The sequence below is a fragment of the Montipora foliosa genome, chromosome 13, assembly GCF_036669935.1.
Source record: "Montipora foliosa isolate CH-2021 chromosome 13, ASM3666993v2, whole genome shotgun sequence".
Taxonomy (NCBI): Eukaryota; Metazoa; Cnidaria; class Anthozoa; order Scleractinia; family Acroporidae; genus Montipora; species Montipora foliosa.
In genome coordinates this window covers 5806918-5821917 of record NC_090881.1, presented here as the reverse complement: position 1 = coordinate 5821917, position 15000 = coordinate 5806918, and the positions used below count along the sequence as shown (strand labels likewise).

General features: G+C 41.9%; 1 protein-coding gene across 1 annotated transcript in view; it reads left to right on the top strand.

The window, feature by feature from the left end:
• Nucleotides 1-6269, top strand: part of LOC137983496 (neutral phospholipase A2 3-like) — an 8349-nt gene extending 2080 nt beyond the window's left edge. The window contains exons 2-4 of the mRNA XM_068830656.1: nt 4748-4895; nt 5290-5387; nt 5955-6269. Of these exons, the coding sequence (XP_068686757.1) occupies nt 4748-4895; nt 5290-5387; nt 5955-6076 (368 nt within the window). The 3' untranslated portion in view covers nt 6077-6269. The remainder of the gene's footprint in view (nt 1-4747; nt 4896-5289; nt 5388-5954) is intronic.
• Nucleotides 6270-15000: the final 8731 nt, after the last annotated feature.

The following is a 15000-nucleotide window of genomic DNA, read 5'->3' as shown; positions in this document are numbered from 1 at the left end:
AAAAAAAGCAAATTTTAGATTGGAAATCACACCATTTACGTTCCGTAAACCAAGATGCTGCCCGTGTGGATGTAGTTCTGCTGTTGTGCTAGTACAGGACTGGGCCATGAAGTTCTCACCCAGAAAATAAAGAGAGAGCCAAAAATATTGGTTTGGGAAACGTGGTGTCCCATGCCATATTACTGTTCCTACCAGGAAGAAAGGTTCTGAATATGAGATGTTCACTGTTGTTCACATCTTTCCCTCATGCAGCCAGGATAGTCCCGCTGTGATTGCAGTCATGACAGATGTTATCAAGCAGCTCAAGATCATTATGCGTACGCTGACGTCTGTATATTCCCGCCAAGATAATGCAGGCTGCTATCACCCTGGGGCAACCATCACTTGTGCTAGGATCCTAGGCAAGCTCGGTGATGTCACAAGTAAACGTCTTGACTTTTCTGACCCACAAGGTGGAAAGGCTACTGTGACAGAAAAGCCGCAACAATAAAGTCACACATAAGAATTCACCTAAATTCTGGGAATGACGTGGAACCACCAGTCCAAATGACAGATGCAATTCTGTCATGAGGTGGAGTTCCTGCAGTTGCTGTTTCCCTGTGTGAACCTTTGACACCATCCATATTGTGACCATTAAAGATCGATGGCATTAGTTTCCTAAACAACATGGAGTATGGAAATGACGGGATTCGCGTCTGGAAAGCGTATGACATTGGCCCTGGTAAATTGATTCCAGTCAACAAAGTGCAGTCTCCTTCTTGTTCAGAGATCCCAACCGTCGCTATCACTTCAGCCCACCCCAACACCTTTGCATCGATCAAGGCAAGACCGACAGAAAAAAGAGGGGAGGAATCGGAAAAACAGCCAAATGAAGATTGTGAGTCAGCTGCAGAAGAAGACGCTCAAGACACAATCTTCACTTGTCCTGATGAAGGATGCGTGGAGACCTTTCTAACACATTCTTCATTGCAGAAGCATTTAGACTGTGGCAAACATCGAAGAGTACTTGAACGAGAAACACTCTTGGACCGAGCGGCAATTGCCTATTCAGAATCTCTCGAGGGACAGACTGCAGGGATTCCACATCTCAGTGCTGCCTCAAAACCAGCTGTCGGCCCACATTGCAGTTCCATTTTGTCAATGGGATGGGCTCTCAAGTCTGGAGCTTCTCGGGTTAGGTTTACGGCCAGTCAAAAAAGTTATCTTAAAACCAAATTGACATTGGGCGAACAATCTGGGCAGAAAGCTGATCCTGTTTCTGTAACACGAGCAATGATGAGGGCCAAAGATTCAAGTGGTAATTCCCTCTTTACTAGTGAAGAGTACCTATCACAGTAACAGATTGCTGGATTTTTTCCGCGTCTCGCATCAAAGAAAAGATTGCAAGGCGATGATGATGACAATATACTTGATATTGATGACATCGATGGTAGTCACATGCGTCACATAATACAAGAATTACGTTATCCACGGCTGTCTTTAGTACGGTGGTTATTTCCCTATCAATGAAAGTTGAAACGTCGACACATTGCATGGATGACATAATGACCTTTTTTGTATTCAATACTCGCCTCGATGCAAGCGCTTCAATAACACAAAAAGGCAATATATTTTGTAACTAAATTAAGAGTGGAATATTCATAAAATTTTAAGTGCATTAAAGTTTTAATAGCTTTTGGCGAATAAACATCATAAGTTGCGTGATTCGTAGTGCCACTGACTATATGACCGAGTAGAAGTTTGGTTCTGCTCACCAACAAAACTAACTTTTATCTCTTTTCTTACCACTATACTGAGTCGCAACGTATTACACATTCCAAAGCAGCCCTTTTTGATTCACTGATGACTATAGACACAAAGTCACCTAGTGAATCTGTAGCACAACAACTGACAACAACGACTGCACACAAAGTTATTGCACCATTACTTATAGCCGTTGTCAAATCTCCGATTGCACCATCAGTCGTAGCCGTTGTCAAATCTTCGATGTTATAATAGTCTTAGCTTACTTTCTTAAAAGTCACGATTACATGTTTCAATAAGACAAAAAAATATACATAATTTGTGGTAAATAAAGAGCGGACTATATGTACATTAACGTTTTAATGTTTGGATAAAACCGGACGTCAACATTTGTGGATACACATATTTCATTAAGTGTGATGACAATGTATTCGTACAAATGAAAAATTGTTTCATATGTGGAGTGCCTGTCGATCCACCTCGTCTTGCACAAATGTTTCAGCTTGCGTTTCCTATTCTCTGGGGAAAGAGTCTCAATTACGGTCGTTAAGAATCTCTCTCTCTTTGGTGAGTTGTCGGAAAAACTGAAAAATGCATGGCAAGAATCCATCATGTTCTGAATTGAATTTATTTCGAAAGCATGGCATACAACAAGGTTGATCGAATGAAGGCAGCAACCTTGATACCCTGCATCAGGTGCTTTCTCAACTAGCTCAGCTTGGCCTCCCTTTTTATCTGAATTCATTGCCGCAGTTGTGTCATATGCTTGACCACGGCAATTTCTAATGTCAATTGTATCCTTGTGTCAGCTGTTTTTGATTGCAGTAGCAATAGCTGAACCAGTCGTTCTTGTAAGATCACACATGTCTATCAGAACCTCGCGCTTTATTGGGTTAGATGGTCAGAAATGAGGTCAAGCAGGCGGAGACACACTGACAACACTTCACGACCTGAAAAGTCGTTTCGTCGGTCTCGGCCTTGTTGGCTTCACAAGGTTTTTGGTGCCCACGTATTACTAAATTTCTGGAACCCATGAAACGTATTTCCGTTTTTTTTTTTCTTTTTTTTTCGCGTGCTATATTTTTTTGGTGGGCTTCTCTAAAGCGGGGTGACTAGCAGCCCAATTCAACCTCCCCTGGATCCACAACTGTGAACAATGTGTCACTTAACAAATACGCTGTTAAGTTGTTGGCCTCCAACTATTAAACAGTAACTCGAATTGGACTTTAATTTAAAGTTCAAAGTCCATTGCTAACGGGAATAGACAGTGAGTTTTTGTTCAACACACAGAAGGTGGAATTAACATTAACTGAAAATTAATGGAAATATTTACTGCCTTCTGGGTACTATTCAACAGAAACCTGCACTTCCTCGAGCTCGGTCGATGAAGAACTTTTGCTGTTTTTTCCCTTCCTTCGGTCATTTTTTTCTTTCGCAACAGACTGCTCTCGGTTTCTAGCACTCGTAAGTGTAGGCGGCCTCCCAGAAATATTTTGAGGAAGTCATAATCGGAAACCGTGATTTTTTGAAAACATAATTTCTAACGTTGTTACGTGCAACGTCAGTCAGCCTCTCTTTTAAATCGCCATTCCACACTGAATACCTCGCCTGAGTAGCCAATCGTATGGCAAGAACTATCCTAGCCAACGATTCTAAATAATACTTATGCAGCAAAGGACGCTAACCTAAAATTCACAAGAAAATCCTTTGCAATTTCCATAAAAAACAAACAAACAAACAACAACAACAACAACAACAAGAAAACATCCAGATGTCTTCGCTTGGCTCTATAAGCTTTCTTTGTAATTTTGTCCCGCTATTTCGACTAAAATTCCGTTGTTTTCATCCTCTTTGGTGAAGGCCATTTTTGTCTCGCTCGATGACGATCTTCGGAAAATCAAAAATTTATGTTCATTTCAACCGATTTCGATAAAAACTGACCAGTGATTGGCTTATTGCCATATCTCGTTACCAACCAGTTTCGTGACGATCGGAATAACGCCGATGTTTTCCAAATTTTTTTCGGAATGATTCGTGAATTAGAAGGAGTCTTATACGGAGACCTGGGCTGGGTTTTGGCCCGAGGGAATGCCGGTCTGTTAAAGGGGAAAAAGATAATTATTTTTGTTTCCCGGACTGGAAATGAAGGATCTCCAAAGGAAAGAAACAGCAACAGCTTTTAACATTGTTGTCCTTGGTGTTTGAAACGATTTTGATTTTATGCTTAATGCTATGGACATGGAGCGAAAATTATTCCAAATCTACCGATAACAAAAATAAATAGTTGTACTAACTTTCATAATTAAGTAAAGCACGATCGTCTGGGTGAGTGTAGTCCTGAGAAGGACTGTTTGAGATGACAGTGACTGACGTTTCGACAACCTGAGTGGAAGTCATCTTTAAAGTCAAGTGAATTGTATCGTCAATAGCTACTATAAAGCGTTTTCACTCACGTGACCAGCAGCCACAATGGTTACTGAAACAATAGAAAGTATTTGCATAAAAATAGAGTTCAATTCACGGAAGATTAGTTTGGTACACCATCATGGCCGCCATTCCTTTGTTTTGGAACACCAATGAGGCCGCCGTGAAAACGCTCCATGAAAATTCTGGTCGTACTCCTAAGATGTCGTTGGTCAACTTATTCGTGATGTTCTTGGTCGACTGACAGTTGAGCCTAGATGTAATTGGCTGGGAAGACTAAACAGTGATTGGTAAAGTGACTTTTCCGTTGCAAAATCATGATAAAGCGAAAGCTCTGGAAAAATTATTTTTTCTGTCAATGGGCCGAAATAATGATTGAGCTGTTTGCAAATGTCAACTGGCATATCCTGATGTATTAAAAAAAAAAGTGAATTCACGTTTTTCAGTCAATGGCGATATAAGGTATTCCGATTGTCCAGTTCGCTTGTGCAATTTCACATCTCTTTGCATGGCATTAGACACTGAAGTGGAAAAGAAGGCATCTAATGGACATGCGCTGTTTTCGATGTTTATTCTGCAGGTGCTTCCTGGAGGCGAGAAAAGAGAAATTTGCTTCAGTTCGCAGCTATGATAAGATGTGCGACAAAGCGCTCTTGGTTGGCCTACTATGGATATGGATGCTGGTGTGGAAAAGGGGGATCCGGAAACCCAGTGGACGCTACTGACATGTAACTAACAGAAGCTGTTCATACAAACTGCCCCGGTTTGGCGCGTTTCTCAGGTGTAGAAGCGAGTTTAGCTTCATCGCAGGCAACGACAGTGACAGCGATAACGATAATGAAAATGATCATGATCAACATGGCATTGATCAACACTTAACTTACTCCGACACGTATATGACTAGACAATATTAGGAAAATGATTTTTAGGCCTTAAATGCTTAATTAAAGAGTTTCTCAAGGTTTATAATGTCGCAGAAGGGACCTTCCAGTGACGCAACTTCTCAGGGACTCGTCACTATAAATGAAGAACGTCACAACCAGCATAATGTTCTCCTAGTTCTGACCATCAACTCTTATTCTTTGGTTCCTTTTTACCTCCTATATGTTTTTACTTCTGTAGATGCTGTATGATTCACGACAAGTGCTATGACCGAGCCACAGCAAAAGGCTGCAGGCCTTATTCGGATTGGTACAGCCGATCGGGATGCACTCGTTGTGGTAAGGAGTTCTTCACGATTTTATGAGGTTTAAGAAAAAACATTAAATGATCTCAAATTGCTCCTTTTTTGTTTTATTTTTGGGCAAACCCATCCATTCCGATGTCTTTAATAAAATCAAACCTTACGGCAGAGCGTTCAATGATGTAATGCAATACCAAAAATAGCAAAAATAACCGTTGCCTGGTAGGCTGCCATACTTGAGAAACGACATCGATGACGCTTACGGCAACGGCAGTGCTACGAAACAGATTCAAATCATCCTTTCTTTGCCATAGTTTCCAAATCAACGTCGTGAAGTTACCTCATGAGAGGTTTTACCTACAACGTGACTATACAACAGTGCATCATTCAGTTATAATCTTTAAGTTTATCTCTCGTACCAATCCTGTAATTCGACAAAGGCGAGGTGAATATTTAACAATTATTCCATGAGCATGCGTTGGATATGAGATGATCAATAATCACCTATGTAATTCCACTAAACCGGGATATTGACCACGTACAGTTACATATATAACGTTAAGTATGAATATTTATATCAGATATTTTGTTAATAATTTTGTAGCTTCAGATAACGACTCTTGTGAGAAATCCATTTGTGAATGCGATGGAGCTGCAGCTTGCTGTTTTCGCCGGTCCATCTATAACGCAAAGTACAAACGGCACCGATACCGCCACAGTTGTTGAAAATGTGAATGGAACTGGCTCCATATAGTAAAATTCTGAATGTAGGAAACATAAAAGAATTTAATCAGTATAATTTACGTTATCACGATTGCTTTTCAAAGCAACACTCTCAGTTGTATTTTAAATTTTCTCTCTATTGAATTTTTCTCTCATTGCGAAGCATAACTAACAAAACCATGAATAAAATATCTTCAAGGAGTATTCCTCATGTATTTCAAAGCCCTTACTTAAGATCTAGCTTGGGGTTCTCGAAGATTGGATAAGTAACCACGAGTAACCACAAATAAAGAAAGAACGTATTCGTACTTTCATTTTTAAAGTGGTTACTGATGGTTACTCGACCAATCCCAGAAAATAGCTACAACAAGTTGCAAAAAGAGTGGAGACACTTCACCTTCTTGCGGCGTTATCAATGTACCTATTATCACTCACACTGCAGCCCCCCTCCCCCCTTATCAGAGTTGCTATCAAGACAAAAAATGTTAAAAATTTAAACAGTCAACATTGAAAGGGGGAGAGGGGAGGAGACGTGGGAAAGGTTTAAATTCTTGATACGGCGAGTATTGGAAGCTAGAAAAGGTGTTTTTTAATGAAAGTGTCTCAACAATTTTGCAACTTGTTGTAGCGACGAAAACTACTTCACTAAAAAGTTATTTTAATCTGTGTTTAGAAATTATTATAAAAGGAAGCGTTTCGTATCACAAGAACGATATAACCTTCGCAGACAACGAACGACAAAAGTAGTAGAGACACTGAACTGGGAAGATGACAATCAAGTAAAAATCACCATAACGTCACACATTCCACTTGCACTCCCCCTTTCCCCCAGTCTCCCCCCTTCAGGGGAGAGTGAGTTAGATGGAAAGACTTTGGGGGAGGGATTTGTCCGAGATTCCTTAAAAGGGAAAGTGTCGCAACCCTTTTGGCGTTTATTGTAGGTTGATTTTTTCAACCTAGGTAGTGGTGGTAGTAGTAGTAGTAGTAGTAGTAGTAGTAGTAGTAGTAGTAGTAGTAGTAGTAGTAGTAGTGGGCCTCCATCGGTTGGTGTCAACCATGGATGATGATGCGCCCTAGTTGGATGCCGCAGTAGGTCCGCGGCGGGAACAGCTACGATTGTGACTCGTGAGGCCAATCCGGGAGCGACAAACTCTGCCACAGTGGATGCAGGTATAAGTGGTTGCCAGGTTGTGTTCACGCCTTCCGTCTGGCTCTCTTGTCCTCTGCTGTGCACTTCCAGCTCTCAATGTTCATGTCCGGAGCTCTCATGTCGCTCTTGCAGACATCTTTACAGCGCAGCTTGGGTTGTGCCAGACGCTAGCTCGCCGTAAAGGATGTCCTTTGGAATACGGATGCAGGCATTGTATACTGCCATCTTGGTCGTGGTTGTGAGGTTGTTGTTCTCCCAGACACGTGTGGTAAGCCGACCTAGTGTTGTTGCGGCCTTCCCGATGTGTTGGGAGGGATAAGGTGTCGCTGATTGTGGACCCAAGGTAGGTGAACTGGTGTACAACGCAGAGTTTTTAGCTGTGGATGGTGGTGACAGATGGCGTTTCCACACCCTGGGCTAGCACGATGGTTTTTCTCAGGCTGATCATGAGCCCCAAAAATTTGCAGGTTTGAGAAAACCTGTTCATTTATTCCTGAAAATCTTGCTCTGTATGTGAAGTGAGGGCAGGGTCATCAGCGAAGAGCAGGTTTCTGATGGTGATCTCACGTACTTTGGTATTTGCTCTCAGTCTGGCAAGGCTGATATCGTGTGCAGGTACAGTCCTTCTGTGAAAGTCCCAAATGCATGCTTCAGAAGCAGGAAAAAAAATGATCCCGAAGAGGGTGGACGCCAGAAGGCAGCCATGTTTCACACCGCTCTTGATGTCAAAGGCTCAGACATGCTGTCGCCCTTATGCTGTCGTGGAAGGACCTGAACTTGCTGTGTAGTTTTGGGGGGGCATCCAATTTTCACCAGGATACGGAAGAGCCCTTCCCTGTTGACCGGGTCAAACGCTTTGGTGAGGTCAATGAAGGCGATCTACAGAGGCTTTTGTTGTTCTCTGCACTTTTCCTGCAGTTGTCGAAGGGAGAAGATCATGTCCACTGTGGAACGCTCTGCTCGAAAGCCGCACTGAGACTCGGGGTAGACCTGCTCTCCCAGTTGTTGTGGGCGTGCTAGGACAACTTGTGCGTACACTTTGCCTACAATGCTGTCTAAAAGAGGGCTTTCCCTTTTTTCTTTTTTTTCAGGGATCTAATAATAAACTGGATTTTCAGGGAGGATAAAGAGAAAAAAAAAAAAAAAAAAAGAAGGACACCTTGATTAAATTGCTCCCACATCTTTCCCTTACCTTCCGTTCTTCTTCCACTTACCGTTTCTCCCTTTCCTTCCCTTCTTCCCCACTGTCCTTACATTACCACCAACGGACTATGCCACTTACCTTGAGCTTCCACAACTTTTCATGACGCTCCAAGGATTCGAACCTACGCACAATTGGACGTCCAAAGGTACTCCTCTTATGAATTAACCACTAAGCTATCGAATCAGCAACTGAAATTGGCTAGATATGTTTTCCTACCAATGCGTTTAAGCTATATCCAAACCTTCACGACAACCACCATTTCCCACATACGTAAATGACATAAAGCGAGACTTCAAAAGTTTTTAGCTCATCCACACATTTATATGGATAGACCTTTATGAAGAAGCTGTTTGGGGTCCTTCTTAACTACAAGGATGTTGCTAAGAACAAAATTCTGCCAGCGAATTGTAAGAGGTGTTCTCGTGGACTAGTGCGGCCCGCTCACCGACCGCCAAAATGACGGGAAATGTGAAACGTTCAACTCTCTAAAAAGCTGAGTAAAAGACTTTATTTTATCTATGATGCTTCATATATGTGTTCTTGTTTGGGACATTATGTGCTTTTGAGAGTTAAATGCTATGCCGAAGCGTTCTTTGAAGGCATGAATCACCTGCCGCTCCAATGTTTAATAATGCGACAGACCCTGTCGAACCTAACGTTTTCATCGCAGCAAATTAAAACTGCCGTACCAAACTGATTCAGACGCCGCTCTTTTGCCGTACTTAATTCCTCAGTTAAGTTCGGCACATGAGTGGAGCGGCGTCTGAACCTGGCCTTAGCGTCACGACAGTTTGTGATCTTGCATTTATGGTAACAGATTGAAAGGTTGACGATTTTGACTGTCTCCATACATGAAGTCCTTTGGTAACGTAAAATAAGGAAGGGAATATTATGTCCTGGGGAAGAAAGCAGCGCAGCGTGAATGCTCTTCCGAAGTTCATCCACGAACCGCACGTGGCGGTGTTGTGATTGGCCAATGCACAATAGAAGAGGCGTGGCGCTGTTTACATAGCGTTCAGATCGGTTAAAGCAAACCACGTAGTCCAAAATGCAAAGCAATACTCCATCGAGAGCACTGTTTTGTTGTGGACTTCATTGCTTGCATTACTGAAGATCAAATGTACTCAAATTTAACTGAAATGGACGGAAGCACTAAAAGCGGTACTAGTCAAAATATAAATCATTTAATAAGCGGGTACTTTATTGAGAACTACTCTGAAGATGACAGCTACAAAGAAAATAACTCGACAAGCAAGACAGACGCCATATTGGAAAGTAAAAATATTGGCACAGCGAGCAAATACCCTCACGCTTGTACCATTTTCACAGCGAACAAATAGCCACACGCTCAGTGTACCATTTAATACGAAGATAAGTGTTTTTATTATTAAACAGTGTGTTTCCTTGTAATGGTCTTATATCGTTTGTTCAACTAGCCATATTAGCGATCGTCTTCATTGCAATCTTGTGTATTTAGTTATGATCCAGTTTTACAAGATTTGATATCATCTGTGGAGACTATAATCAGCTCTTAGAAAATAATTGTGATGTAGTTTAAAACGCTGTACAATTATCTGTGATTGTCAATAATAACAAACACTCAATTCCATAGGAGAAATACAAGTCTCGATATGGCAAAGTTTGTTTACTTTAGTAGTGATGTGCGTGTGCATCGACATAGACGTGACCGAGAACCGCGTAGAGTTACAGAGAAAAGACTGAGACGTCCATTTAAAAAAAAAGAAAAAGATGGAAACTTGCTCGAACAAACTTGATTACAAATGTACCGAGGTCATCCACATTTCAACGTATTACTAGGAGATTAGCAGCTACAAAGATACAGATACAAAAGAGATCATGTTTGAACCATAATGGCTAAGGGTTTAAGGTAAGCTGCTTTAATAAATCGCCGTCAACGATCTTACTAACAAAAGTAAACAATACTTAATATTCAGTATTGGGCCAGTAAAGGCGAGGGCAACAAAAACGCCACATGCATGCCGGAGAAATCGGCATGCAGCCCCACCCCAGGCAAACGCAGTACCCAAGGAACCAAGTAGGCAGTAAACACTGCTGCCTTTGCAAGACAGTGGTACAGAAAGTAAACGAATTATGCTAAATAACCCATAAACACTGCTGCTCTGTCATGGAAAGGAGATAAGAGTATGGTGAATTAACTGCAGACACTGCTCCCCCTCTCAACAGTGTCCTCAGAAACTTAAGGTGATTCATAAACAACACCGGCACACACTGTTGCCCATGCTTGACACTAGCATCTGTGGATCTATGTAATGCTCTTGTAAAAGGCGATACTCATTTAAGTTAACTTATCAAGAAAAGGCTACAGAAACACTACTACCCTTGCTAGACAGTGCAGTCAGAAGCTAACCTGGCCTTCGAAAACAAATAAACACTGGTGCCCGTGGTAGACAGTGCTATCAGTCCAAAAACTGATTATTTAGAAGTACAGGTGTTACCAATAATAAACCGGGACTGACCAGAACCACACTTGCGAGCTACGTATGCTTTTGCTAAGAGGCTGTTCACACGAATGCATCTATGAAAGGCGTTGGACGTCCAACGCCCAAGCAATCTAATCTAGGAATCTGGTAATCCTCGGTCAGCGGCATAAGAAGCCGCACCTATCCGGAAACTATGCCCTTTGTAACGTAAGGGATCCAATCCACAGTATTTAATGGTCCGAGAAAGTAATGAAGAAAAGTTACCCCTTGGGACTGGGACTCCTGTGCTTAGCTGAAATAGAGCACCTGGACTGTTCCCTCCAAGGTCTAAGTAAGTAAGAAGTAACCGGACATGACGCAAAGCTACTCGCCCATGAATAAGCATTGAAAGGGGGCGTTCATTGTAATCATGCTTGTAGTTCACCACTTTCTTGAAAGTGTCACAAAGCGTCGACATCTGGCTACGTTCTAAAAGGAAAAACTCTGAGTGTCCACTGATCCAGTAATTTCCCCGATTCGTAGGAAGGCGAAAAAGGCTAATGAGCACATTGCTTTGAATAAGGTTACTTCCAAAAAAGAGTCAGAAGCAGCTGACGACGCCAAAACAATCTGCTTCACAATGGGGAGATTAATCGGTAACCTAGTATCAAACCGAGCATGGAGCTTACCAAGACCTTTAAGCATCTGATTGATGTAGAAAACTTTTGTGGGATCTGGCAAACATGCTAATTTGTGTGAATAGCCAATAGCAGAGCCATAAGTATTTATTGTAGCTGGAGCATATTTCCTATCAATTAAGTGAGCAATGAAGAGAGCAAGAACTGATGGTGACACCGGAAGAACATTGCTCTCCGACATCAAATACCCTCACGCTTGTACCATTTTCACAGCGAACAAATAGCCACACGCTCAGTGTACCATTTAATACGAAGATAAGTGTTTTTATTATTAAACAGTGTGTTTCCTTGTAATGGTCTTATATCGTTTGTTCAACTAGCCATATTAGCGATCGTCTTCATTGCAATCTTGTGTATTTAGTTATGATCCAGTTTTACAAGATTTGATATCATCTGTGGAGACTATAATCAGCTCTTAGAAAATAATTGTGATGTAGTTTAAAACGCTGTACAATTATCTGTGATTGTCAATAATAACAAACACTCAATTCCATAGGAGAAATACAAGTCTCGATATGGCAAAGTTTGTTTACTTTAGTAGTGATGTGCGTGTGCATCGACATAGACGTGACCGAGAACCGCGTAGAGTTACAGAGAAAAGACTGAGACGTCCATTTAAAAAAAAGAAAAAGATGGAAACTTGCTCGAACAAACTTGATTACAAATGTACCGAGGTCATCCACATTTCAACGTATTACTAGGAGATTAGCAGCTACAAAGATACAGATACAAAAGAGATCATGTTTGAACCATAATGGCTAAGGGTTTAAGGTAAGCTGCTTTAATAAATCGCCGTCAACGATCTTACTAACAAAAGTAAACAATACTTAATATTCAGTATTGGGCCAGTAAAGGCGAGGGCAACAAAAACGCCACATGCATGCCGGAGAAATCGGCATGCAGCCCCACCCCAGGCAAACGCAGTACCCAAGGAACCAAGTAGGCAGTAAACACTGCTGCCTTTGCAAGACAGTGGTACAGAAAGTAAACGAATTATGCTAAATAACCCATAAACACTGCTGCTCTGTCATGGAAAGGAGATAAGAGTATGGTGAATTAACTGCAGACACTGCTCCCCCTCTCAACAGTGTCCTCAGAAACTTAAGGTGATTCATAAACAACACCGGTACACACTGTTGCCCATGCTTGACACTAGCATCTGTGGATCTATGTAATGCTCTTGTAAAAGGCGATACTCATTTAAGTTAACTTATCAAGAAAAGGCTACAGAAACACTACTACCCTTGCTAGACAGTGCAGTCAGAAGCTAACCTGGCCTTCGAAAACAAATAAACACTGGTGCCCGTGGTAGACAGTGCTATCAGTCCAAAAACTGATTATTTAGAAGTACAGGTGTTACCAATAATAAACCGGGACTGACCAGAACCACACTTGCGAGCTACGTATGCTTTTGCTAAGAGGCTGTTCACACGAATGCATCTATGAAAGGCGTTGGACGTCCAACGCCCAAGCAATCTAATCTAGGAATCTGGTAATCCTCGGTCAGCGGCATAAGAAGCCGCACCTATCCGGAAACTATGCCCTTTGTAACGTAAGGGATCCAATCCACAGTATTTAATGGTCCGAGAAAGTAATGAAGAAAAGTTACCCCTTGGGACTGGGACTCCTGTGCTTAGCTGAAATAGAGCACCTGGACTGTTCCCTCCAAGGTCTAAGTAAGTAAGAAGTAACCGGACATGACGCAAAGCTACTCGCCCATGAATAAGCATTGAAAGGGGGCGTTGATTGTAATCATGCTTGTAGTTCACCACTTTCTTGAAAGTGTCACAAAGCGTCGACATCTGGCTACGTTCTAAAAGGAAAAACTCTGAGTGTCCACTGATCCAGTAATTTCCCCGATTCGTAGGAAGGCGAAAAAGGCTAATGAGCACATTGCTTTGAATAAGGTTACTTCCAAAAAAGAGTCAGAAGCAGCTGACGACGCCAAAACAATCTGCTTCACAATGGGGAGATTAATCGGTAACCTAGTATCAAACCGAGCATGGAGCTTACCAAGACCTTTAAGCATCTGATTGATGTAGAAAACTTTTGTGGGATCTGGCAAACATGCTAATTTGTGTGAATAGCCAATAGCAGAGCCATAAGTATTTATTGTAGCTGGAGCATATTTCCTATCAATTAAGTGAGCAATGAAGAGAGCAAGAACTGATGGTGACACCGGAAGAACATTGCTCTCCGACATCAAAGATGGATGCATAATAGATTTAGTGGGTTTCGCCGCCATTGCTCCCGATTTAGCGGTTGCAGGTGAGGAGGAATCGTAGTTGCTAGGGAATTCATACAAGCTGTTGCCAATCTCTTGAATTTCGACACCTGCAAACGAGACAAACGATCAGACGATTTGTTACGCACACCAGAGATTTATTTTGCCCGAAAAACTATGTTCTGTTTTAAGACAAACTGCAACCAACTCAGTTACAGACAAAAGACAGGGCTTATCGCGGCATGACTGCTTAATTATCACATGGACTAAAGATTCATTGGCAGTAAAGCCGGTGATACACGGTTCAACATTTGTTGATCAACAAATGTTGCAGGTGTTGTTCAACAAATGTTGAACAGTGTGTCATGCCATGCTGAATGTTGAAATATGCCATTCAACACGTTGAACGTTGTTGAACGATGTTGAACGAAAATAGAGATCAGCTCTATTCCGCTCAACACGTCTGTGCAACATGGTTCAACATTTGTTGAGCAACAAATGTTGCAGGATGTTGAACCGCGTATCATCGGCTTAAAGAACAGCATGCAACGGTTTTACATCTGGTGCCCCCACAGACACAAACTTAATAAACTAGGGAAAATTTCAAGGACAGCAATATTCTTTCCCACACAAGTCACTGGGCATTCCCTGTAACACCAGTGAGGGCCAAACACAGCACCGAAGCCAAGTGACCCCGCAGCGTATGTGAAAAGCTCTAGCTTATGCGAAGTTTTGAAGTGTGTATCCAGGAAAAAGGACTTACCATTGAAATCATGCCGAAAGGCAAGCCATACTTTTAGGTCCTCTTTGGCACTTAAATTGAGTCTAACAAGATAGTGCGGAGCACGTACTGAGCCCCGCGGTGAGCTCAATCACCCTGCGCAGAAAGGCTCGTCCGGGCATTTCCACTGAGCATGCAAAATTCAATAATCCAATCAAAAATTGAACCTTCTTGAGAGTCACTTTTCTTGCTCTTAAGGAAAGAGGAGATAAGCTCCGAACATTTATCAAGCTTATCCTGTGGCAAACGAGCAATTTGCTGTTCAGAATCTAATTCAATACTTGCAAAAGTCATGACAGTAGATGGGCCACATGTTTTCCCAGGTGCCATGGGGATACCCAGATACTGGCATAAATCCAGAAGTAAATTCAATTTATCTGAAAAAAAGCTTATGACTAGGTGCAACAATGAGAAAATAATCCAATAAAT